Raw genomic sequence first — 27,782 nt, forward strand, 5'->3', positions numbered from 1 at the left:
TCTAGCTGCTCTAGTCCTCCGCCCCCTCAGCTCAGGGCGCATTCCTCTGAGGTCTAGCTGCTCTACTCCTCCGCCCCCTCAGGTCAGGGCACCATTCCTCCGAGGTCTAGCTGCTCTACTCCTCCGCCCCCTCAGCTCAGGGCGCCATTCCTCCGATGTCTAGCTGCTCTACTCCTCCGCCCCCTCAGCTCAGGGCGCCATTCCTCCGAGGTCTAGCTGCTCTACTCCTCCACCCCCTCAGCTCAGGGCGCCATTCCTCCGAGGTCTAGCTGCTCTACTCCGCCCCCTCAGCTCAGGGCGCCATTCCTCTGAGGTCTAGCTGCTCTACTCCTCCACCCCCTCAGCTCTTGGCGCCATTCCTCCGAGGTCTAGCTGCTCTACTCCTCCGCCCCCTCAGCTCAGGGCGCCATTCCTCTGAGGTCTAGCTGCTCTACTCCTCCGCCCCCTCTGCTCAGGGCGCATTCCTCTGAGGTCTAGCTGCTCTACTCCTCCGCCCCCTCAGGTCAGGGCACCATTCCTCCGAGGTCTAGCTGCTCTACTCCTCCGCCCCCTCAGCTCAGGGCGCCATTCCTCCGATGTCTAGCTGCTCTACTCCTCCGCCCCCTCAGCTCAGGGCGCCATTCCTCCGAGGTCTAGCTGCTCTACTCCTCCACCCCCTCAGCTCAGGGCGCCATTCCTCCGAGGTCTAGCTGCTCTACTCCGCCCCCTCAGCTCAGGGCGCCATTCCTCTGAGGTCTAGCTGCTCTACTCCTCCACCCCCTCAGCTCTTGGCGCCATTCCTCCGAGGTCTAGCTGCTCTACTCCTCTGCCCCCTCAGCTCAGGGCGCCATTCCTCCGAGGTCTAGCTGCTCTACTCCTCCGCCCCCTCAGCTCAGGGCGCCATTCCTCCGAGGTCTAGCTGCTCTACTCCGCCCCCTCAGCTCAGGGCGCATTCCTCCGAGGTCTAGCTGCTCTACTCCGCCCCCTCAGCTCAGGGCGCATTCCTCCGAGGTCTAGCTGCTCTACTCCTCTGCCCCCTCAGCTCAGGGCGCATTCCTCCGAGGTCTAGCTGCTCTACTCCTCCGCCCCCTCAGCTCAGGGCGCCATTCCTCCGAGGTCTAGCTGCTCTAGTCCTCCGCCCCCTCAGCTCAGGGCGCATTCCTCTGAGGTCTAGCTGCTCTACTCCTCCGCCCCCTCAGGTCAGGGCGCCATTCCTCCGAGGTCTAGCTGCTCTACTCCTCCGCCCCCTCAGCTCAGGGCGCATTCCTCCGAGGTCTAGCTGCTCTACTCCTCCGCCCCCTCAGCTCAGGGCGCCATTCCTCCGAGGTCTAGCTGCTCTAGTCCTCCGCCCCCTCAGCTCAGGGCGCATTCCTCTGAGGTCTAGCTGCTCTACTCCTCCGCCCCCTCAGGTCAGGGCGCCATTCCTCCGAGGTCTAGCTGCTCTACTCCTCCGCCCCCTCAGCTCAGGGCGCCATTCCTCCGAGGTCTAGCTGCTCTAGTCCTCCGCCCCCTCAGCTCAGGGCGCAATCCTCCGAGGTCTAGCTGCTGTACTCCTCCGCCCCCTCCAAGCTTTGTCGGCCATTTTTCTGACAGTTAAGTCACAGCTCTCTCCCTGTAGTCGGGTTATATAGCGCTATAGCCTACCAGATGTCACTGACCACAGAATCTGGGTAGTTGATTGTAGTGCCAAAATAGATATGTATGTTATAATTTCTTTTTTTTTTTTTCTGCACTGTATGTGACTCATGTCTATCCATTTTTTTTTTTTCTCCTTCTAAAGCCCTGGCATACTGGTGTATTGAGGGTCAATGTATTCACATTTGTGAAGACTCGCATGCTGTTTAGTTGCACTATTCCCTGTGCTTCTCCTTGGGCTGTGCTCTCCTGCAGCCTGTGTAAGCATAGGCAGGACCACTATACTGCATACACACTTATATTTGGTGAATACTGTTGCGTGCCTAGTGGTTTGCATATTGCTCAGTGCCATATTGTTGATTTACTCTGCTGCTATGTCTAGCAATACAAGAGTTATAAAACTGCCTCACCTATCTTGCTCTCATGCAAGTCCTGTGCAGCAGGTTTAAATCAGAAGGATTTTCTTCAGGATGATCTGTGCTAGGTGGTGTTCTACACCAGGTCAATCAGCACCTGCCCAGGAGTCACCTTGGGCTTCCTTTTCTCAGATGCTGGCCACTGTTGCAGACCGCCTGGCAGTAACTCTCTCTCCCCCCCCCCCCCCCCCCCCCTATTGGGTTGCCACAACAGATACAGGCAGTACAAGTACCTCCTATGCCCCCTCTGTGGGTAGATACAGTATACTCTCCAGTACAGAATCTAGATACTAATGCTACTGTTTTTCAAACTGTTGCAAGGTGAGAAGCCCCTTCCTCGTACATCTAAGCGTCCTGCTATCCTCAGTCTACGCAACTCTCACAGGGGAGGAAGAGTGTGTCAAAAAATGTATATACCTGCCTTAGTGCGTGCTGTCAGATCTATTCCCCAAATAGATGATATGCTGCTCCTAAATCTGAGCACCCACTACTTAAATGACAAGCGGTGGCCTTGGTAGAGTTTCTTCTCTCTGATCAGCTAGATGAACACATGGCGGCAGCTTGGCAGACTCCTAGTAAGAGGTTTCAGCCCCAAACGCTCCTGACCAAATGTTACCCTTTTCCTGCAGCACATTGTGCAAACTGGGAATCTCCCCCAGCAGTAGATACCCTTGTTACAAGATTGGTTATATCTTCTACATTGCCTATTCATACAGCGTCCTCACTGAAGGAACCTACGTATAGAAATATTGGAGCTGGCCTTAAATCTGTGTATTCTCTTTCAGGAGCTGTTGCTCGCCCTACTATGGCTATTGCCTGGGTGGCTAAAGCAATTGAGAGAGCTGGATAGACGCCCTAAAGCAGTCTCTTTAGATGCTTCCTGGGATCAGATGTCATATATAGCTCACATAAGGGAAGCAGCCGTATATATTGGAGAAGCAACCTTGGATGCTAGTCTTCTGGCCTCTAGAGCTTCTGCTACGTCAGTATCTGCCCGCCGCACCCTCTGGCTGCGTTCTTGGAAGGCGAATTCAGACTCAAGGCCTTGGAATTATTGCCTTACACTGGAGATATTTTGTTTGGCCCAGAATTGGATAAGATTGTCGCCACTTTAGCAGCTTATAAGACTGCTTTCCTGCCTTCAGCAACTACTACTTAACCCTGCACAATGTCCTTCAAGTCCTTTCGTCCCCAAGGAAAACCTAAGGGGCAGTTATTTCCTAGACACACTTCTTCCAGTAAGGCCGCAAAGCCCTGGAACAAACTGACTTTGGCTACCAGACGCCCAGTTGCCAAAACGGAGGACAACCCGCCCACCTGACTGGTTGGGCCTCTCCCTTGGAGATCCCAGAGTAGGAGGCCAACTTCTTTGCTTTGCCCAATTCTGGCGTCAGACCACCACAGATGCCTGGGTACAAGTGGTCTCATGGGTACGCACTCTCATTTTTAAGACTGCCTTCCCACCAATTTTTCTACACAGGTCCCCCAGCAGACCTGGACAAGGCCCTGCTCATCCAGAATGCCGTTCAGTCCTTACTGCAATGGGGGATAATAGTTGTGATCCCGCTCTCTCAGCGGGGGAACTGTTATTATTCCACCCTGTTTCTGGTTCCGAAACCAAATGGGTCCTATCGACCTAGTCTCACTCAAGTCCCTGAACAGGTTTATCAAGGTGCCCAGGTTTTGATGGAAACTGTGCATTCTTTTCTAGCTTTGGAGCCTGGGGACTTTATGGTTACTCTGCATATTCAGGATACTTACCTACATGTACCTATTGCACCCTCTCATCAGAACTCCGGTTTGCTGTCCTACAGCAACATTTTTCAATTACAAGCTCTACCCTTTGGACCAAAATTATGGCTATCCTGTGTTGTCAGGGAGTCGGGCTACTACCATACCTGGATGACCTACTGCTCTTGGCACGCTCTCCAGATTCTTCAAAGCCACCTGCAGATAACCATTGCTCTGTTAGAGGCATGGCTGGTTGATCAACTGGAAGAAGTCCTTCCTGAACCCTTCACAAAGGATGGTTCATCTGGGGGCTCTGCTTGATTCTGAAGTCCAGAGAATCTTCCTGACAGACAAGATTTCCACACTACAACTATGGCTACACTGATTCCTACGCAGTCGTCGAGTGTCTGTTCATGCAGCAATGTAGATTCTGGGATCCATGGTATCAACCTTCAACATGGTGGAATATGGTTAGTTCCATTCCAGACTCCTACAACGCCTGATCCTCTCCAGGTGGAACGGGTTGCCTCAGCGGATCATATCCCAGACAACTACTTTCTCTCCAGAGGTTATTCCGTTACTCTCCTGGTTGGTTAGATGTCCCACCTCACCAAGGCTCACCCCTTTTGGATCCTGGACTGGGTAATTCTTACAACAGACGCAAGTCTCCGAGGATGGGGCGCAGTGACAAGTTAACACTCTAGGGGTCGTTGGAGTGACTCTGCTAATCAATGTATTGGAACTCCGAGCCATCTACAGAGCCCTCATTCTGGCTCAAAACATTCTTCAGGGCAAGCCTGTACAAGTGCAGTCCAACACCACCATGGCAGTGGCTTATATCAATCACCAGGAAGGCACTCTAAGTCTGTCTGCAATGACAGTGTCCCGCATTCTCACATGGGCCAAAGTCACATCTCGGCCATCTCTGTGGTGTTCATGCCAGGGGTGCACAATTGGTAAGCGGACTTCCTCAGCCATCACGACGTTCATGCAGGGGAATGGTGTCTCCATCCAGAAGTCTTTCAACAGCTAGTGGACAGGTGGGGCCTACCAGAGGTGGACCACCTGGCCTCCTAACACAATCGCAAGCTGTTGGTGTCTGGGTCCAGAACAAGGGATGCTGAAGCAGCCTTCGTAGACACCTTGTCAGTGAAGTCGACCTTTCATTTTGGCATATCTCTTCCCTCCAGTCTCCTTTCTTCCTCAAGTCCTTTGGATGTTCAAGCAAGACACAGGCACGGTCCTGCTGGTGACACTAATTTGGTCCAGACAGCACTGGTACTCCGATCTTCAGAGTTTCTCCATTCAGGCCCAGTTTCTATTTCCTCAACGACCGGACCTGTTGGCTCAGGCTCCCCTGCCTTCATCTGGACCTGGGTCATCTGTCTTTGACAGCGTGGCTCTTGAGACATTACTCCTAAGGTCCAAAGGGTTTTCTCTCTGTGGTCCAGACTATGCTCCGCGCATGTAAGCAGACTTCTGCCTGAATCTGTGTGGCATACATCCTTCAAATGATGTGCCGCCAGAAGTTGACCCTCAGGAGTTTAGGGTTTCTCGAGTCCTAGCTTTCCTTCAAGCTTTATTGGACCTTGGACTTTGTCTTAGTTCACTGAAAGTACATGTCTCCTGCTCTATCCATTTGGTTTCAGCTCAGTATTGCTGCTGTACCGGATGTCCACACCTACTTTCAGGGTGTCCTCTGTATACAACCTCCCTTTTGTCCCTCCAGTGGCTCCATGGTATTTCAGTGGTTCTCCAGGCCCTTAAGGGCACTCCGTTTGAGCCTCTGGGATCTGTGGAACTTGAGTGGCTTCTAGCTATAGCTTTTGCCCGTAGGACAGGGCTCGACAAATCCTGGGGGCCTGGTCGCCATGGCGACCAGGATTTTAGTCCTGGTGATTAACTTTTACAAGCCAGGTACTTCTAATAAAGCTAATTTAAAAAAAAAAAACTCCCCTGCAGGTGGTAACAGGCATTCATTATGTGCCTGTCATAAGCAGAGCAACATGTTCCCGCCCCATTCAGTTATCAACGTGGCTCTGCCTCTAATCTGCTCGCGGGAAATGTAAAGCAGAGATGGAGACCATGCAGAGATTGGCATTGGAAGCCGCGGAGACCTAGGTGTGAGGCTCCAAATGTCACTGTTTATACAGCTCGCTCCATAGCCTCCTGCCCTCCGCTAGGCTGCTGCCTGCATGCGCCCAGGGCTTTGCAGTCTCCGCCTGCACCGGAGATGCCATGCCCTGCAACCACAGTGGAGGGAGACTCGTCTCTGGTCCGGCTGAAGAGCAGAGACCTCTACTTTGGCATGAAGTCCAGATATCCAGGTGCTTCTGAACTCCAACAGGGTGGATGGCTTGCTGCTGCTGGAGACAAGTTAAGCGGCCATGGGAGGTGTGGGGACTGGGGGGGAAGGCATCCAGGAGAGCTGCATCAAGAAGCAAGGGGCAAGCAGGAGCTTGTTGGGAAAGCCGCTGTCGTTATAACAGCAGCCGGTGCAGGAGGCTGCCAAACAAACTGTACAATGTGCTGGACAGACTCCGGGGCCGGGCTTCCATCTACTTCATATACATGTGAGTAAATATATAAGTATTTACCATTTACAACATGTGTGCTCTAATATTTTTTTCTTAAATGTGTGCACTGATTAAAGCAGTCCTAGAAGGTTTGCCCTTGAAGGCTGCTTAGTGACCTGTGATCATCACACTGTGGACCAGGGTCCCTGTGTGCAAGTGTCAGCTAGTTATAGTAGCCCCTACTAGTGTCTCTGCCCCAACCCTCCCCAAGTGTGCCCTGATCCCACTCCCCAAGTGTGCCTCTGCCACCATCCCACCTTAAGTGTGGCTCTGATCGTCACTCAAGTGTGCTTCTTTTCTACCCCTTGCCCAAATTACATGTCTCGTCCTATGTACTTATATTATCACACGTGTGGCGTAATATGAATTTGGGTTTTATTTTATGGGATATTATAAATTTTGGCCCTACAATATGGGATTATATGAATTTGGGCCCTACTTTCTGGGATAATATGTATTTGGGCCCTACTGTGTGGCTTATTTTGATATAGGGGCTGGAATGGGCATGTAGCAGAATCTGATGACCATTGAGGGGGCATGTGGGGTGGTTGAGGGGCATGTGTGGTGATCTATACAAGTTTTCATATATTTTGGATGCAAGTGATGGTTTGGCTCCTAAGCTTTTAAGCTGGCTCCTTGATTTAAAAAAAATTGTCAAGCCCTGCCGTAGGAAATGGTAGTCCCAGCCTTTCAGTCACCAGACTTCTCAGCAGGTGAGGCCTCATTGGTTATGGTCCGGGCTCCCACGATCTACATAGACCGTACCAATTCTCTCTGGAGAATTTTGACAGTGTCAAAAAATTTTGTTTAAGGAGCTCCTATTGGGTGTAACTTCCTATGAACTCAGAAGGTGTTACAACTGGGAAACCCCAAACTGGTTTTAGTTGTGGATATGTAAAAGGACAAATGCCCTTGAAATTTATATGCTAACTCAATTTATGCATTAGGAAGCCAACTGATTTTGGGTGGATTAGAAAGGAGGAAATTCGGTGACTCCTTTGAAATGTAATATGTTGTTAAATTATATCATGTGAGGAATCATGATTGGTTGAGTGGAACCCAGGGCGGATTTACCCCCCTGTGATATTGTGTGTAAGAATGATTTAAAAAGAGGGACTGTGAGCCCTGTATGTTGTACATCTTTGGAAATCCTTTGTGGAGAAGAACTGCTGACTTGACTAGATTTCTTGTATGCTGAATGTACCCCTTCATTTGGAAGGTTGAGTCTTTTTTAAGACTTTGAGCAAATAAATACCTTTTGCCTTTAAATTTGACTACATCTGTACCCTGCAACCAACAGAATTGCGCCAAACGCTATTCCGTTGTACTGTTCTGGGTTGAACCAAGCGTCTCCGAAGCTCAATCCCCCTGCCAGCTACCCAGCAGGAACCTGGTCCATTGCGAGGGATCAGGCAGGAACAGCCGACACCAAACAGGTGTGGCTGCAGCCAGTCGACACATACGCAGCAAGAGCGGGTGCAGGTGGTAGGAGCCTAATTGTACATAAAAGCGGTTCCAAGCGCTGCTGAAAGGAGCTTGGTGGTGGCAGCTTCAGTAAATGCCCACAGCGCAGTGGAGTGACAGCGCGTCACTGACGGTGAGTGGGAGTCCGAAAGCGCTAACCCGTGACCAGGGCTGGCCTAGACGAAAGGCAACCGGTCACACTAGCGTTGTCCCATTCTCTTCTACAGGTTGGGGATAGGGGAACCAGGTGTATGCAGACCTATGCAGCACCTTGGTGTACGGTGTCAGTCTGGTCCCCTCCAGCAGAACTCCTGCTGCTTGTATTATGGCAGGTCTGTTAGATCAGTCAGCCTGTCACAATATATACTGTAATAGCACCAAGTAAGGGCAAGACCTGGAGCTTGTCCTAAAACATTCTGCTATTTCTCTGATGGAAACGCCTGGCCAGAGCTGACACTGACGCAGGTCGTCGGCAACGACTGTTCCATCATTCAGTATTGGAAGCAATAGTGTGGGTACAGCATCAATGTTTTTACCATCAGTCACATAACAGTGTCCCGTCCCTAGCTTGCCCATCTCCCTCACATTGAATGGCGCTCACAGCAGCTTTATGGGAAGGAAGGGGGCATGATCTTAATATTGAGGACTGTATACTGATGGATGGCAGCTTTTGCTGCAAGGTTTCATGCAGGCATCAGTGTAGGCTGCCTGTGAGCAGGAGCTGCACATGGTGTAAGCAGTGACAGGACTCCAATACAAATCTGCTATAGACCTACATGTTTTATGGCTCCATTCCCAACGTCAAGACCAGGCTGTTATCTGACTTGTCACACACACAGTGCCAATAAGTGCTGAATGATCAGGAGACGATGATGGTAGTAACGGGGGTGGGCTTGGCTGCCAGCGGAGTCATTCAGAAGACCTCTGAAGAAAACCATTGATGGGGAGTAAATATTGCAAATACTCAATCAATGACAACCATCGCCCTTAAGCGAAGACTGGCAAGGGGTGTTCACTGTGTATTCCAGCCTGTGGTGTAATTCAACTTCCTACTGCAATTGGATTCTACACAAAACGACCTGTTGTCTAACTTCCCATAATGCCTTAAAAAGGAGCACTACCACTGGGTTTGTTTCACTTACCTTATTTACATGCACTAAATGTCACTCCAAGTGGCCAGCTGGACCGTTGGGGCCCTTTGTCAGTCTTGTGAAGACTATTGTTTGCCGACAGATGCTAGTGCCGCCCTGGCGGAGTTTTCTTTGACAAGGGCATTAGCCGGAGCGATGACTGAGATTGCTCATCTGGTAAGCTGCTTTAGGGCACTTTCTGATTATGGTCCGTATTCAACTTGAGCCGAGCTGCGATAATTTAACGCGGCCCAGACTTAACGCCGACTTCACCTGTTTTGTAGGCGTTAAAGTATTGCGCGCGTGCCCACGTATTCAATTTAAAAGTAGGCTAAAACAGGACCCAGCGATACTTGGATCGGTGTAAAAAAAAAAAATGGGAATTTTCGGGAAATAATCCTAGGACCCCCCAAAAATGTCCAGACATGGGGGATCACTATGGGTACCCCTGTTTTTGGCTGCAAAAGGAAGTCTGGTTTTTAAATAGCTGTGGCTGGTGTTTGTTTTCCCGACTTTGAAGAACTGATGCGGCAGAGCACTTAGCTTTTTTTTTTTCGTTTTTAAAAGTGGTCCCAGCAAATTTGGGGTACATGAAAATATGCTAGCACCCATTTTCAAGTCCCAAAACACATTTTTTTTTATTAAATTCTGCAAAATGCACCTGCTGACTTCCTTCAGGAGTTAAAAATGGGGGTACCCATAGTGATCCCTTATGTTTACACATATTTAGGGGGGTCCCTAGAATACTTTCCAAAAATTCCAGTTTTGTTTAACCTGTAAATAAGGGGTAAAAATGTATTAATTATAGCCCCCCCCCACCCAAAACCGAACCAGCCCCAGGCTTGCTAGCCAGTCCTGGTTTCTAAAAATTCGGGGAATAAAATATGTAGGGTTCCACCGTATTTTAGAAACCAACCAAAGGCTGCAGGGACCAGTTCTGGTTTTAAGTATAGGTGGAAAAAAAAGTGGGGATCTCCCTATATTTAAGACCAGCACCAGACCCAATTGACTGGGGTGTAATGCCACAGCCCAGAGACCCAATCACCGGGGCTCCGGGTCCAAAGCATTAGCGCCCCAAATTGGTCAGGGAAAGTCGGGGACCCCCCAAAGAAAGGTTCCCCCCTCCCGAGCACCACAGACTTACGCTGAAGCCCGGGGCTCTTCCCCATACCCCTGGTTCAGTGGGTATGGGGATAATGGGGGGCCAAATGTGAAACTAGTGTGTTACAGTGGGACTACAAGTGCCAGCATGCCTGCCAATTTGCCCGTGAGGCATTCGGGAGCTATCAGTATGTGTGGCAACACACATACTGATAGCTGTTGCGTGGTTTGTGTAAAATCGTTTTTTGTTTTGCCAAGTTCCTGGATTACTGCGGAGACCAGCGCCAGGATACAGGTGAGTATGAATTTTTTTTTTGCAGAGCCATTCATTAAGTATATTCTACTGGACAAGGGGATGGACACATCTGGTATAGGCAAGTAGGTGTGTGTAATAGTTATACTAATCACGGTGTGTCTTTTTTTTTTTTTAAACTATTTATTTTACAGTGAAGTTGCAGGTGCCGCATGTCTGCTGGCACTTGTTGTTCCACTGTAAAACACAATAGTTATACATTTGCCACCCCCCCCCCCCCCCACCCATACGGCAGGTGCATAAATACGGCTTTGAATAAGGTGATGCAGAAGAGCATTTAGCAGGGTTTTTTTTAGGGCAAATCTATGCCCAGCAAATTTGGGGTACTTGAAAATGGGGTTCAGCATATTTTAAACTTGCTAAAGTGACTTAAAAAAAATTGTGAAAAACCCACCTGCCGCGTAGTAATTCTGCTATAGAACCTTGACAAGAGTGGGTTTTTTGCAATGTCTCTATTGAATAACAACCCTGGACCCAGACTCGGGCTCTATATGGTTTAGATTGAGTTGCCCCAGGCTGCTTTTCTGAATGACGCCATAGTGATGGGCATGTCAGCCTAAACATTCAGGTCACAGGACTCTGATCTCCTGAAGCTTTCCTTTATAAGTTTATTTTTCTTTTCAGTCCTCCCCTCACTTTACTGAATATATCAAGGTTGTCAAAAATGACGACTATTCGATTTTAACCGCTTCCCATTAAAGTAGTGTTTGCGCTGGTAGACAAAGATCAGAAATATTAACATTTGTACAAGAAGCATTGAAGTACAGGTGATGTGGCTCTTATTTTTGCAAGTATTTTACTGAATTGCAAAAAGTCCAATTATGAAAGGCGTGCTGAGATACAGGAGACTTGTCTACTCTAAGATTAGCCGCACTGAGGATAGGAGTGAGTAGGACTATCCTCCTGTAATATGTATTGGTGCAATGGTTGTTTGGATGGGCCTCTTTTATGTACAAATGCTAATCCCGTCAGTGTTAAGACTGGGTTAGTGCAAACTAATGGCCCCTGAATGGTCACCAATATCCCAGAAACCAATATGGCAACAACCATTTAGACCAGCAGAGGTTAGAGATGTTAGAAGTGGACATTTCCCAGTATTTAGGGTTTCTGGTCCCTGTAAGGGAGTAGAATGTCTGTCCTGCGTATGCAGTAGGACAGGGCTGTCGCTGCATTTCTCTGCTATAGATATTTGATGCTCTTCTGTAAGATGTGCGGGGGGGGGTTTTCTATGGTGTGAAGTTGGGTTGGGCTATATATAGCGTTCCTGCTAGGCTGTTTTAGTGGGGTGCGGCGCCCTGCCCTCACAGCCTGTGGGTGCCGTCTTCACCCGCGGGACAGTGTCCCGTGGGTGGAGAAATGTGCGGTGACCTGGTCACCGCCGGAGAATAGACGCTGGGCGCATGTGCACGGCATCTATTCTCCCCCTCTGCAGCGCTTGGGGGCTGCCCGGCATGTCCATAAGTGCCAGGCACGCCCCCAAGTATGACGGAAAGGGAATTTGTCTTATAGACACTCCCCCTTTTCATGACCACGCCCCTTTTTGTGTGAGCGCCTTCGGCGTGCACACAAGGTTACCCTCTCTAGCTCCGGTGCCCTGCCTGCCGCTGGAGCTAGAGTGAATATATATATATATATATTTATTTATTGTGCAAAAGATTATGGAATTAGGCACATGTCACTGGAAAAGGCTCTGAAAGCCCCATGTCATGTCCCATCCCAGCGTATTGCCAAGAACTGGTTTGTGGAGCCTGATACTTAGTCTAGTACAGAAGATTGAGGCTTTGCTACGTTCAGCTTTGCATTTGCTCATGTTGATTAGGAGGGCTGCCGCACATATGTTTGGGGTGACTTGGATGTTTATATGGGGTAGTGACTGTAGGGTCCAGGGAATGATAAAACCCCACCGCTTGTGTCTAGCTTAGGTCAGAGTTGTAGAAGTATTTGGTCGCCTTCTATACATAGGTCTCCTGCCCAGCCAGTTCCAATCACTATCTGGGTGAAATGTGGTCTGTTACAGGCAGGTGTGACCTCATAAGCCCTTTGTAGTGGTCCTATGTAAAGTGAGGCGTCTTCTCCCAGAGTGTAAATGATTAACCTATTGTCCTGTGCCGGTTCATTCCGCAATTAGGGTGAGAAGCCAGTAATGGTGAGTGCCAGATATGTCTATGCTCTTCTGTCATCTTAGTGCTCATTCCCTCTGTCACTTACTACAGCATGGTGACTCAGACTAGCACCTAACATCTCCTGCATGGACATTCTGACAGTCTTCTCATTCCCTCTGTCACTTACTACAGCATGGTGACTCAGACTAGCACCTAACATCTCCTGCATGGACATTCTGACAGTCTTCTCATTCCCTCTCAGTCACTTACTACAGCATGGTGACTCGGACTAGCACCTAACATCTCCTGCATGGACATTCTGACAGTCTTCTCATTCCCTCTGTCACATACTACAGCATGGTGACTCAGACTAGCACCTAACACCTCCTGCATGGACATTCTGACAGTCTTCTCATTCCCTCTCAGTCACATACTACAGCATGGTGACTCAGACTAGCACCTAACACCTCCTGCATGGACATTCTGACAGTCTTCTCATTCCCTCTCAGTCACATACTACAGCATGGTGACTCAGACTAGCACCTAACATCTCCTGCATGGACATTCTGACAGTCTTCTCATTCCCTCTCAGTCACATACTACAGCATGGTGACTCAGACTAGCACCTAACATCTCCTGCATGGACATTCTGACAGTCTTCTCATTCCCTCTCAGTCACATACTACAGCATGGTGACTCAGACTAGCACCTAACATCTCCTGCATGGACATTCTGACAGTCTTCTCATTCCCTCTCAGTCACTTACTACAGCATGGTGACTGACTAGCACCTAACACCTCCTGCATGGACATTCTGACAGTCTTCTCATTCCCTCTCAGTCACTTACTACAGCATGGTGACTGACTAGCACCTAACACCTCCTGCATGGACATTCTGACAGTCTTCTCATTCCCTCTCAGTCACATACTACAGCATGGTGACTCAGACTAGCACCTAACACCTCCTGCATGGACATTCTGACAGTCTTCTCATTCCCTCTCAGTCACATACTACAGCATGGTGACTCAGACTAGCACCTAACATCTCCTGCATGGACATTCTGACAGTCTTCTCATTCCCTCTGTCACTTACTACAGCATGGTGACTCAGACTAGCACCTAACACCTCCTACATGGACATTCTGAGCAGACTTCTCATTCCCTCTGTCACTTACTACAGCATGGTGACTCAGACTAGCACCTAACACCTCCTGCATGGACATTCTGAACAGTTTTCTCTTACAGCCACACAGGTACACGGAACAGTCAAGTGGTTCAATGTCCGGAACGGATATGGCTTCATCAACAGGTATGAGACGCGTGCTTATAGTCACTGATTTATATCCTGTTATAACATTATATAACCTCTTAAACTTGTTTTAACAGGAATGACACGAAAGAAGATGTCTTTGTCCATCAGGTAATTGGGACTGTGCTGCAGTAGGAGAGGACGGTTCCTTGTGACCATATGGAAAACACAGAACCTGCCCCAGTCTGGATAGCTGTAACCTCCTTTTTTTCCATGGTCTTATACTTGTAATCTTTACTCTTATTCCCCATTGTTTCTGCACTAGGCCTTTGTATGAAGGGACAATGCCCTCAATCTGTGCCCATACATGTATAACCCATATCTATTCCAGCTGAGCCTCTTAGTTGCCTATATTCATACTTCAGTCTCCTGCTGCTGCTAAACCTTGCCCTAATGAAGGGTTGGCCCAGTAACGGACTCTAGCACTACAGTATGCTGGTACTATGGATGCTACATGGTACTCGATCTTACAGCCTCACAATATAGTTCTGTCTGATCTGTGGGGGACACTTATGTTACGATAGTGGAGTTACAGGTCTGAGCGGATGAAGCCCGCGAGTTCTGTCTCTATGGTTACATTTATACTACATCCAGTCTGAGGGCCACTGCTGCCTTGGGCTTGTGTTGAGGAATTGGGCATTTTAGAGGTGAATTATCTTTTAAGCTCCTTTCCTGTAAACTGGATCCATTCAAAATCCCAACAGTTGGGATACCGGGGCTTAGAGTGCCTGTGCCGGAAGCCCGACACCTGTCAGAATCCTGGTGCCAGCATACCAAAGGTGTAAGTACCAGGGTTAGGTTTAAGCACTATGGAGGAGGCTCAACAACCTTAATTTCCACTCATTTACAGTCTATTCTGAACACCTCACACATCACAATATTGTTTTTATGGCCTAAAGATTGCACCGAGGTAGCTGGATGACTATGCTAAGCGACACGAGTGGGCGGCACAAACACGTGACCCATCTAGGCATGATACTGCAGTGGCAGACAGGATGGCAGTTTGAAAAACTAGGCCCCAAACAGTACATAATTCAAAGAAAAAAGAGGTGTAAGATGGAATTGTCCTTGGGCCCTCCCACCCACCCTTATGTTGTATAAATAGGACATGCACACTTTAACAAACCAATCATTTCAGCGCCAGGGTCTGCCACACAACTGTGGCTGAAATGATTGGTTCGTTTGGGCCCCCACAAAACAAGCTGGCAATTAATGTGTCCCTGCACAAACTGGCTCTATGGAGGCAAGATGTCGTCCTCATCCACCGATTCCTTGGATAAAACAGGAAAAAGGGATTTAGGTGTCCCTGGACTGCTTACGGTCTTAGCCAAAGTTTCTGAACTTGACAGTAACTTTTTATGAACGCGCTGCAGGTGCTGTATAAGGGAGGATGTTCCTAGGTGGTTGACGTCCCTACCCCTACTTATTCCACCTTTACATATGGTACATATGGCAAGACAGTTGTTGTCCGGGTTTGGATAGAAATATTGCCAGACCAAAGAGGTGGAATGTTTGGTCTTCTGCCCAGGCATGACCGTGATGGGCTTTTTCATCCCACGGACAACAACTGTCTCCCCTGGAGCCTGATTTAAACAAACCACATCACCATCATAATCCTCCTCGCCAACTTCCTCCACAGCGCCAGCTACACCAGTATCCTCATCCTGTTGTACTTCAACAGTGACATCTTCAATTTGCATATCAGCAAGTGGACTCTGGGTGCTCCTTTCAGCACTTGCAGGGGGCGTGCAAATGGTGGAAAGAGCCACCTCTTCCCGTCCAGTGCTGGGAAGGTCAGGCATCGCAACCGCCACCACACTTGGACTCTCCTTGGGGATTTGTGATATCTTCTTAGAACGCACAGTTCTTCGCTGTGCTTTTGCCAGCTTAACTCGTTTGATTTTTTTTTAGCGGGAGGAGGGCTTCCATCGTCATGTGAAGCTGAACCACTAGTCATGAACATAGGGAAAGACCTTAGCCATTCCTTGCCACTCCGTGTCGTAAATGGCATATTGGCAAGTTTACATTTCTCTTCAGCTGATTTAAATGTTTTTTTCAAGGTCATTTTCCTGAACTTTGTCATTTGGGATTGTATGTGCCCTCTCCTTTGACATTGGGCATCGGCCTTGGCAGACGACGTTGATGGCATTTTATCGTCTGTCATGACTAGTGGCAGCAGCTTCAGCACTAGGAGGAAGTGGTTCTTGATCTTTCCCTATTTTATTTTTATCGGAGAAAGTTTGGTCCTCCATTTGTTATATTGATATATACGTGCGGTTAAGGTGCACACAAACACAGAAAATATTTTTTTATTTTTGCTGGTGAGTAGTGCACTTTGTGGGTTACACCACCCTTTAAGAAATGAGCCAGCCGGCCCTTTACTTATGACACAGGCGCACGCTTGGCGCTGCTCCTTTGTTGATGCACGTGCAGCCACAGTGCACACAATTCACAAACACAGAAAATATTTTTTTATTTTGTTTGGAATGTACTTTGGGGGTTACAGCACCCTTTAACGGTCAAGCCAGCCAGCCCTTTACTTATGACACAGGCGCACGCTTGGCACTACTTTGTTGATGCACGTGCGGCTACTGCACACACTATTCACAAACACAGAAAAAATATATTTTTTTTTTAGCACTTGGGGGGAGCACCCCTGACGGACAGAGCAGCCCCTGGACAACACTACAGCACCCCTTTAGGACTGGGACACTGCACAGGACTTTGGAGTGGACACAGCCCCTATGGACAACTGACTGCACAACACAGTCCAGCCAGCCCCTATGGACTTTGAAGTAGTGGACACAGCCCCTATGAGCAGCACAGCACAACACTACTCTGCACTACACTACAGAGCCCAGCCAGCCCTAACTCCCACCCTCCCTCTTCACTGTCCACAGCCGAGTGAGAAAATGGCGCCGATGCGGGTACCTTATATAGGATCCAAAACCCACGAGACCCGGAAGGCGGGATGATGACTTTTTGCCTCGATTTCAGATCCAAGTCAGGCGGGAAAAGTCGAGCCTGACTCTGATCGGCCTCGGATAGGGGGGGTTCGGATTTCAGAAATCCGAACCCGCTCACCCCTATATCAAAGTGTGGGTTTGCTGGTTGCCTGATGGGGCCAGGCACATTCTATAAAGTGCTGAGTGCTCTTGTGCAGGATTCCCATAGGAGACGTGGAACAGACAGTGTCTGGCCTGATAAAGGACCCCCCTCCCCACCACACACCTGCTATTGGACAAGCACTGAGGACTTTCGTGGGTGTGAGTGAGCGGACAGGCTGCGCAGAGCTTCTGTACAGCAGACTGCCGGTGATCCTATGGGGGAGAGCTCATCTTCACTTCCTGGAAAAGTCTCTTCTGAAGGCTCCAGCTTCTGTTGCCATTTGCTGCTGTCCTCTCTGTATCCTCCATTGGGCAGTAATATTAATGTAATCATACTAAATATCCTAGATCTGTACCAGCATAGATATTTAAAGTATTGGTCAGATCTATTAGTGGAAAGGGGGGGGTTACTTCTACTGCACACCCTAACTTTAGATGAGAGGTTATTCTATCCTGAGATTTGTAGTACCATGCAGGAAAAAGAAAATGGCGGTGCACACTTTAAGCACGCAGAGCGCATAGGGTGTGAACCAGCACTCTTCCTTGCATATGTCAGACCTGTTAGTGTCTGTTTTATTTCTTCCTATGGTTTCTATATTAAATTACTAAAATTGGATCTGTTCCAATGGTTAAGGCTGGAGGAGGAGGAAAATGTTTTTTTCACCTGCTCTAGGTGCCAGTTTATTTAGTGGACAGTCAGAACCTGATTGCGTAGCATGTGAGGTGGAGGATCAGGACACGTGCTTGTCTAGGAAGTACTGGTATAGGATCCACGAAGGTTTATTTTCCTTTGCATTTACAGATTTTGACCAAACATAGTCCGGATGAGAGCAATTCTTTTTGCTCTGTATGAGGTCACTAAGCCAGTGGGTATGATTCCTCCTGTGGCAGCAGGCTCTTATTCAGTGGCCACGGGATGGAGAGCAGAGCTTCCTCTTTGGATAGACTTAGGGGTTTTATACTAGGTGATGTAAGTGGATAAAAGTCCACTGGGCTGGTGATCCAGTGTTTTCTGAGGGAAATTTCATGATGAGTCTTGGTCTTTGTAGATAAGGTGGTTGAGGAACTAGGGCAAATGCTTCTGTCTGACTTTGACCATAAACTTTTGCAGGAGATATCCAGAAGATGAAGGTTATTTTTTATCCTTGGGGAAACCTGTTGAGGGTACCATGAGTAAGAACAGATGTTTCTTATGCCAAGTTGGTTTCCAATAGTCTAAAGTTGCATACACACTAGCCGATGTTATGAATGATTCACCGATAACGATGTTGTACAATTTCCCTTGTAATACCCAGAGTGAACGGTATTGGGCATACAAAGTGAACGATTTTACAAACTGAACGAAACGATATGCAGTAGACCTTCAACGACATTGGGGAAATTGGGCTGCAAGTACGGGCAACAAACTGTCTTCAACGACCAGTGGCAGCACGCATCGCTGGTCATTGACTTCATACACACTGGCCGATATAGTGGATTTCCTGGTGGCAAGTCCTCTCCTAAGGTTACTGCTCTTACTATTCCAGGAGTGAACCGTAAAGGAATGCCGCTGGCTGAAAATTGAAGACCATCCTAAGTCCATCTATGTAGCAGTGGGTGGCACGCAGGTTTTAACCTAGCATAGGCATGAGTCTTAAAATATTCAGAACTTTTCAAGCAAGGCATACAGTTGGACCATCCTAGGTCTGAACTCCTGGACTTGGTAAAGTTTGAGGGTAGCATGAAATTGGTGTGTGCAGCTTTGCTTGGCTCAAACATTTCTGGTTTCTGTCTTGGACAACTGATTTCAAGACACTACTTTGGAGGCATTGCCATTTGCTAGGATGTTTCTGATTGGAGCTGAGCTTGTTAAAGCTTTGAAGCATCCGGTCAGAAGTTGTTTTTTTTTTTTTTTTTTCTTCCTGTGACCGGAGGCTGAGCACACGTGATTAAAATGGCTGCCCCGGCACTGAAGAGATTAACCCTCATGCCGCTGCACCATTTGTGAAAGGACCTTTAGGCGCAGTGCGCCATGTACTGCGAATGTATGTGTTTGAGCATGTCATATTCAATGTGCTGTGCGCAGTTGTGGAAATGCACTTATAAGGAATTTATAAGTTTTGTTTTAGTAGGCTGTAACATTTAAGTCAAATGGTTATAAGATTCTCACCACCTAGTGACATGTTAATTATCCTGATGTAGTCACCAAACCTTCGTTTAGCACTTTTATTGAAATGTAATGCGGAGGTCTCTGGTGTGTCTATGTACAATACTCAGCACCTTCTAAGCTCTTACACAACATAGAAGCTTCCTAAACACAAACAACTTGTTTTTACCAAACTGGCTAAGACTCAGAAAACCCAAACTGGTTTAGTCAGACATGTGAAAAGACTAATGCAATAGGAATTTGCATTATATTTACTTTTTCAGAAACAGTAAATGCTAACTCAGTTTAGGCTTTAGGAAGCCAACTGATTTCAGGTGGTGAAGAGGAAATCAGGTTAGTATCTTTAAAATGTAAGATGTGTTTATTTATATTTTGTGAGCTAGTATGATTGGCTAGAAGGAACCCAGGGCGGACTTACCCCCTTGGTAATTTGTATTAGAGTGGCATAAAAGGAGGCTTCGTGTCTGGTAAAATTGTACATCTTTGAAAATCCTTTGTGGAGAACTACTGCTGACTTGATAAGATTCCTGTATGCTGTATGTACCCTTTCATTCGGAAGGTTGAGTCTTCTTTAAGACTCTGCGCAATAAAACACAATTTTCCTTTACTTCAATTGCACCTTAATCCTGCGACCAACAGAATTGCGCCACAACGCTATTCCGTTCTCCTGCTGTTCTGGGTAAGAGCGCAGCGTCTCCAAGTTCAAGCCCTCTGCCAAGCTACCATGCAGACCTGGTCCATTGCAAGAGATCAGGAGGATTCAGCCGACACCAATCAAGGGGTGTGGCTGTAGCTAATCAAATGCATACGCAGCAGAAGCTGGTCCAGGTGCCGAGATAGGAGCCTGAGGGTAACGTAAAAATCGCTTCCAAGCACCGCTGAAAGGACCTTGGTTGTGGCAGCTTCAGTAAACTCGTGCAGTGGGCGGAGTTAGTGACAGGCGGTCACTGATGGTTAGTGGGAGTCCAAAAGCGCTAACCCATGACCAGGGCCGGCCTAGACGAAAGGCAACCGGTCACACTTCTGGTATGTTACTACATCTGGGGACCAAGGTTTCATCCTTTTTGTAGACCTTTCAACAGGTTTTGGTGGGCAGCAGCAGTGCGCAAGAAGCCAGTACTCTTTTTCCAAGATTGTTCAGAGGGGTAGGGGGCTGTGTACCCAGCTCCAGTTGTGGGGACTCTACTGTTCCGAGACCGACTGATATATTACTCAGACATGTGGGTGACAAAGAATTATGGCGTCACTGACTGAAAAACAAAGTTTGGATGCTTTCTGAAAGCTGTAGCTTCACTGCTTATTTTTGTCTCATTCCACCCGAACAGATAACTCAGGTTTTATTTTTCTGGTCCAGAAACCTTAAGATGTTTGTCTTAGATCATCTGGACAATGGCATAAAGGCAAATACATTTTAAGTGTCCATAGACATCAAGGATGGGAATTGGTATGAAATCCCGGCAGCGGCAGCCCGACATCAGCAGAGATCCCGGCAGTGGAGGCCCGACAGCGCTGGAAATCCCATCGTGGATAGGTAAGTATTGTCTAACCTAACCCTCCTTAGGGGTGCCTAACCCTAACCACCCCCTTCCCCACTGCCTAAACCTAATTCCACCCCGGGGTGCCTAACCCTCCCGCCCCCTAGCCTAACCCTCCCGGGGGGTGCCTAACCATAAGTCCCCCCCGGGAGCCCTAAACTTAACGCTTGCGGCGCCCGCCATCACTACGATCTGGATGCCGGGCGCCGGTCTCCCGGCATCGGGGAAATGCCGGGCGTCTACATCTAGACGCCCGGCATTTCACCCTTGCCGGGATATGACAGTCTGGAAGCCGGCTGCCGGTATTTAGGCAGTCGGCTTCCCGATTGCATGCCCAAGAATGCTGATCTCCATGCTCTGATCTAATTAGAACACTACGGTCTTCTCAGATTTGAGACCCCGGTTCTTAATTTTCACTTCAGGGCATTGCCTTTTTGGTCTTGCCATCTTGCTTCGATTCTTTACAAAGATTATGGCAGAGTCCTGTTAAGATGTCAGGAGGTCATGATTGTCACTTACCTGGATGAGTATTATTTCAAGTTTACGTTTTTTTCTGCAGCCAAACTTCCCCCACTAGACTTCAGATGACTGCAAAACCAACTTTGTACCCAGTCAACGAATGCAGCTCCTGGGTTTAAACTTTAACTCCTGCAGAAAATCTCTGCAGTCTTGTGTCAGTATGCTGGGAGCTCTAATGGCCTCTGTTCTCCTCAGCTTGAAGTTTCTAGGGAAGATGTTCGTCGTTCAAACTTTCCAGTACCCCAGGCTTCAATTACTCCAGATTAACATCCCCCTGAATTGTTTGTCAAATAGCCAGTTAGCTGAACAGCTCAATTAGTCTGATGCCAGAGACCGACCAGTCTCTCAGGAGGCGGTTGTGGATGGGAAACTTGTGTAAGGACCAGCTGTTCCATCTACTGGACAGTCCTGATAAGACACCAATCCGCTTATGAGGCTTTCCCTGCTGATCAGTACTCTTGGGTTCTGACCTGGGCTGACTGCTTAGTTCCAGCTATGCTTTTTCCATGAGTGGAGAATTGGGAGGTGGGTTGTAAAGTGATGTTGCATTCTTCAGAGAATGATGTTTCTATCTAGTGGTTTTCAGTCTTAGTGGAATATTGTTGCTGGCAAGTGAATCTGATGGCCACCAGACAGTTCTAGTCCAGGGCCACTTTTTCTCTTGTGGGAGCTGTGACCATTCCATGGGACTTCCAGTTTTTCTCTCCTACTTCCATGGCTCACTCATGTTCTCAAGCAAGAGAAGATGGAAGGGTTCCCAGGTTCCTATGTATTTTGATGTGCTAAGCATGGCAGCAGGACCTGGGTGAAAACTCTGTGGTGAAATATCTGCTGCCCAAAGGGTCCAGATGAAGCCATTATCTTAAGAGCCTGGGGTTTTACGGCTGGTGATATGGTGGTGTGCGCTCTGGCTGCCACTTATCTGTTTTGCAGGGTATTTTCTTTACTGCAAACTGGAATGTGGCCTGCACCTTTCTGGTTGTTTCCAAAAGAGTTGTCTGGAGATTAAATACTGTACACGTACTGTCTCCATGTGCATGGAGCCATGGCATCTTGTACAGGGTCCTTTCAGCTTTACACATGGGGTGGAAGCTGTCCTTCTGGCTATTGCATTAGTCTCAGGATTTGGGGGTACTGCAAATCTAGCTTCTGAATGTTTATATTTTTTCACAGCGGAAGGGCTGCGTTATGCATGACTGTCTCTTTATCCTAAGACAGTCCAGGTTCCACCTTAATCAGAAGTTTGTTATTCTATCTGGTGCTTCCTCTGATCAGGCTTTTCTTCCTCTTCTGTATGTTGGAGCAATGTGGGATTAGCTTGGTAGGATGGTCAGTACTAAGATGGAACTCTGATGTACAGAAAAGATAGGTCAGTGCCTAAAAACAGTTGCCAGTTGGGTCCAGCCCACTACCCATTAGATATATTCTGGAGCCAGTGGCTGCTCCCAGCTCAGATTTTGACTCCTTACACCTGATTTGTTTGCGCTACTTGGTTAGCAGTGTTTCTGTGAAGCAGAGATGCTTGCTTGGCAAGTTTAACCTTTAGCCTGTTCTGAAGGTGCCCTCCCTTATGGACAGCTCTAGAATATCACTGTGGCAGTAGCGTTCCATGGATTGGATGAATGCAGATTTTTGGTACTCCCGATAAATCTATTAGAGATGCTGCTTACTTTCCTTTATGCTTATTCTGGAGTTTGTTTTGCTTCTATAGTTCGTTTACATCCGGTCTTAACGGGGCTTTGTAATTTAAAACTGAGGATAGTTAGGAGAGGAGGAACTTTAACAATAAACAAAATGACCTTTAAGTGCCCAGCTCCTGTGCCCTCAAACAACCCCGTGGTAGCAGTGCCCCCCAGATAGACAAATGGAATTGACGAAGTATCAAGCATCCTCTATTGACATGGCAATTGCTGTTCCGCTATATACCTTTTTTTACTTACACTAGTCTGTTGCATAGCTTTCTAAGTGACCAGCTCTTTATGTGGCATTAGCAGGTAAGTCTGTGCAGGAGGCTATGTATTCTGCAGCTGGATTACGCAGACTTGGTTACAGACCGAGACTCTAGTAAAGGGCCCGGTTCTGCACCTGGTCTTTCACAATACGAATACAAGGCGCACTTTGTGTACGGAAATGGGATGTTAAGCTGCAGATTTAATCCCAATTGAAGCTGTGGTAGAATCAGGTTTACTCAAATGAGCCAATAACCTGCTATTCTTGTACATAGTGACCACTTTATTATATATTATACCATATCTAATCAGCCAATCATGTGCCAGCAATTCGATGCATCGAAGCATTCGGACATTGTCATGCAGTTCAGGCTAGGCATGGAGAATTGTGATCTAGGTGACTGTGGAATGATTGGTTTGAGTATATCTCAGAAATTGCTGCTCTCGTGAGATCTTCAGGCTCTGCAGTCTTTAGAGTCTATGGAACAGTGTGAGGGGCACTAGTGTGGGCAATAACTCCCTGAGAAGTCAGAGGAAAATGGCAATACTGGTTCAGGCTGCTGGGAAGATGTCCGTAATGCAAATGACCAGAGTGGTGTAAACCTTCATACATGATCCATCCTAACTTATGTCTATGGGGTGGGGAAAGTTTACTCCTCGCATATCATGCCCTTTAGTACCACTTGACTACTATTTAAATGCTACGGCCTTCTGGAGTATTGTTCCTTCCCTCTATGGCCAGTCTCCCCATATACAAGGTGGTTCCATGGATGCAACAGTCACCAGGTCTTGGGACAATGCCGCATGATTGGACTGTGGCCTGGTAGACTTGCAGCAGCCCTGTGATGTGATTATCTCGCCATGGACCAGAATGCGTGAGGAATGTTTCCAGCAACCTGTGTCCATGCCGCACAGAATTCGGGCTGCAATGGTCTGGGTCCTACCTAGGTCTAGCTAATAAAGTGGCCATTTGTTTAATGCCTCCTTGTTTGTGGTAGAGCCGGGAGAGTAATTTCTCATGAACCGATTAATAACTAAATAATGCTCGGTATATCATTGCTATCAGTAACTGTACACTACAGGCAGAGGTAGCTGGAGGTATTACAGGAAAGGAATCTGTTAATGTACCTAATGTGCACCTCAGGTCCTTGTGCCAGGCTCAGTCTGCAGCACTGCCCATTAATAAGATGAGGGATCTTCCCTAAAAGTGCCATGTTGCTGCCTCCCACCTTTTACTCTGCGATGAAACCCTTTCATTCCTCTTCAGACAGCCATAAAGAGAAACAACCCCCGGAAGTTTCTGCGCAGCGTTGGAGATGGTGAGACGGTGGAATTTGATGTGGTGGAAGGAGAGAAGGTTAGTGGATTGTGTTCCTATCCGTGCCCATGGTGGATAGGGATGGGAGGACTCATCAGTTGCCGCTTATGTCTACGTAGGGAGCTGAGGCAGCAAACGTGACTGGCCCTGGTGGTGTGCCTGTTAAAGGAAGCAGATTTGCACCCAATAGACGTCGGTTCCGCAGGCGCTTTTACCGGCCAAGGGGGGAGAATGCTGCAGAGTCTAGTGGAGAAGGTGTAAGTACAGATCAAGTGAGTGAAGGGGAGAGAGTGGAGGAGACGTCCCCCCAGCAGAGACCCGTCCAGCGAAGGCGTCCTCCTCCTCCATTCTTCTACAGACGCCGTTTTGGTAGAGGAGGCAGAACACCCAATCAGCAGGACCAAACTGCAGAGGTGAGCCAAGGACCGCAGACTATTGTGTGACCTCTATACACACAGCCTCATGCAGCCATTAATCTGCTGCAAATACATTCACTCTGTTCTATGGTGGGACTTTCTCACTGAGTCATAACCATGGTATTTCCACTATTGTCACTTTCCTATAAGGTAATATCAGTGTGAAGGTTTTATCTGGGACCCAGAAATCAAAATACGGTTTAGTTATGATGAGCTGGGGAAGGCGGCTTGCTGTGCTGCTATAATATATGGGGGATCTGATAATAGCAGGTGTACGTGGGGTGATCCAGATCCAGGCTGTATATGTCCCTGGGATGGAGGAGCTGAGACTCGTTCTGCCTCTCCATGTCTACACAATACCCTGCTCTGTATGATGATTTGTCCAGTGACATGGGGGAAGTATTGGTCACCTCTATAGCTCACCCTGCTCTGTATGATGATTTGTCCAGTGACATGGGGAAGTGTTGGTCTCCTCTATAGCTCACCCTGCTCTGTATGATGGTGATTTGTCCAGTGACATGGGGAAGTGTTGGTCACCTCTATAGATCACCCTGCTCTGTATGATGGTGATTTGTCCAGTGACATGGGGAAGTGTTGGTCACCTCTATAGCTCACCCTGCTCTGTATAATGGTGATTTGTCCAGTGACATGGGGAAGTGTTGGTCACCTCTGTAGATCAACCTGCTCTGTATAATAGTGATTTGTCCAGTGACATGGGGGAAGTGTTGGTCTCCTCTATAGATCACCCTGCTCTGTATAATGGTGATTTGTCCAGTGACATGGTGAAGTGTTGGTCTCCTCTATAGCTCACCCTGCTCTGTATGATGGTGATTTGTCCAGTGACATGGTGAAGTGTTGGTCACCTCTATAGATCACCCTGCTCTGTATGATGGTGATTTGTCCAGTGACATGGGGAAGTGTTGGTCACCTCTATAGCTCACCCTGCTCTGTATGATGGTGATTAGTCCAGTGACATGGGGAAGTGTTGGTCACCTCTATAGATCACCGTGCTCTGTATAATGGTGATTTGTCCAGTGACATGGGGAAGTGTTGGTCACCTCTATAGATCACCCTGCTCTGTATGATGGTGATTTGTCCAGTGACATGGGGAAGTGTTGGTCACCTCTATAGCTCACCCTGCTCTGTATGATGGTGATTTGTCCAGTGACATGGGGAAGTGTTGGTCACCTCTATAGCTCACCCTGCTCTGTATAATGGTGATTTGTCCAGTGACATGGGGAAGTGTTGGTCTCTATAGCTCACCCTGCTCTGCACCATTTGGATGGGATGTGTGCTGTCTCATACTGGACTAGTAGCTTTCTTTCGTCCTGTACAGAACTCTAGCCGTTCAGGTTCTTGGTGTATCTGCTTGTGTAAGACATAAAACATACTATCTGGTCCATCTGTAGGATGCAGAGACTAAAGACCCTGCCCTTCCTGAAGCTCCACCAGCTGGAGATGATCAGCAGAGACTTCCGCCACGAAGGTTCCGCCCCAGATTCCGCAGGTAGGATACTGGTGCCTGCTACCTTGTATGATGACCTATCCGTGTTCCCCCTCAGTCTACACTCAGACCTTATCTTCTTGCTGTACCTCCACTGCAACAGGACTTCTCCCCTCTACTGGAGCTCACACTCCCAGCCCTGTCATCCCAACCAGCCTGCTCTGTTACTCAGCAAAGTGTGTCCCTCCGTCTTATCTCTCACCCCTCTGCCAAGCTTATCCCTCCCTCATATCTCTCACCCCTCTGTCCAAGCTTATCCTCCCTCATCTCTCACCCCTCTGTCCAGGCTTATCCCTCTTATCTCTCACCCCTCTGTCCAAGCTTATCCCTCTTATCTCTCACCCCTCTGTCCAAGCTTATCCCTCCCTCTTATCTCTCACCCCTCTGTCCAAGCTTATCCCTCCCTCTTATCTCTCACCCCTCTGTCCAAGCTTATCCCTCATATCTCTCACCCCTCTGTCCAAGCTTATCCCTCTTATCTCTCACCCCTCTGTCCAAGCTTATCCTCCCTCATCTCTCACCCCTCTGTCCAAGCTTATCCCTCCCTCTTATCTCTCACCCCTCTGTCCAAGCTTATCCCTCATCTCTCACCCCTCTGTCCAAGCTTATCCCTCATATCTCTCACCCCTCTGTCCAAGCTTATCCCTCATCTCTCACCCCTCTGTCCAAGCTTATCCCTCATATCTCTCACCCCTCTGTCCAAGCTTATCCCTCTTATCTCTCACCCCTCTGTCCAAGCTTATCCCTCCCTCTTATCTGTCACCCCTCTGTCCAAGCTTATCCCTCCCTCTTATCTCTCACCCCTCTGTCCAAGCTTATCCCTCATATCTCTCACCCCTCTGTCCAAGCTTATCCCTCTTATCTCTCACCCCTCTGTCCAAGCTTATCCCTCCCTCTTAACTGTCACCCCTCTGTCCAAGCTTATCCCTCCCTCTTATCTCTCACCCCTCTGTCCAAGCTTATCCCTCATCTCTCACCCCTCTGTCCAAGCTTATCCCTCATATCTCTCACCCCTCTGTCCAAGCTTATCCCTCCCTCATCTCTCACCCCTCTGTCCAAGCTTATCCCTCCCTCATCTCTCACCCCTCTGTCCAAGCTTATCCCTCCCTCATCTCTCACCCCTCTGTCCAAGCTTATCCCTCCCTCATCTCTCACCCCTCTGTCCAAGCTTATCCCTCCCTCATCTCTCACCCCTCTGTCCAAGCTTATCCCTCCCTCATCTCTCACCCCTCTGTCCAAGCTTATCCCTCCCTCATCTCTCACCCCTCTGTCCAAGCTTATCCCTCCCTCATCTCTCACCCCTCTGTCCAAGCTTATCCCTCCCTCATCTCTCACCCCTCTGTCCAAGCTTATCCCTCCCTCATCTCTCACCCCTCTGTCCAAGCTTATCCCTCCCTCATCTCTCACCCCTCTGTCCAAGCTTATCCCTCCCTCATCTCTCACCCCTCTGTCCAAGCTTATCCCTCCCTCATCTCTCACCCCTCTGTCCAAGCTTATCCCTCCCTCATCTCTCACCCCTCTGTCCAAGCTTAT

At 48.3% G+C, this 27,782-nt stretch overlaps 1 protein-coding gene across 1 annotated transcript in view; it reads left to right on the forward strand.

Moving 5' to 3' along the window:
* LOC148450399 (Y-box-binding protein 2-A-like) overlaps window positions 1–27,782 on the forward strand; it is a 47,386-nt gene that overhangs the window by 5,020 nt on the left and 14,584 nt on the right. The window contains exons 2-6 of the mRNA XM_088462527.1: window positions 13,692–13,755; window positions 13,833–13,866; window positions 24,279–24,368; window positions 24,449–24,742; window positions 26,155–26,252. Of these exons, the coding sequence (XP_088318653.1) occupies window positions 13,692–13,755; window positions 13,833–13,866; window positions 24,279–24,368; window positions 24,449–24,742; window positions 26,155–26,252 (580 nt within the window). The remainder of the gene's footprint in view (window positions 1–13,691; window positions 13,756–13,832; window positions 13,867–24,278; window positions 24,369–24,448; window positions 24,743–26,154; window positions 26,253–27,782) is intronic.

This window comes from Taudactylus pleione, unplaced genomic scaffold, assembly GCF_031769625.1.
Source record: "Taudactylus pleione unplaced genomic scaffold, aTauple2 ptg001263l, whole genome shotgun sequence".
NCBI lineage: Eukaryota > Metazoa > Chordata > Amphibia > Anura > Myobatrachidae > Taudactylus > Taudactylus pleione.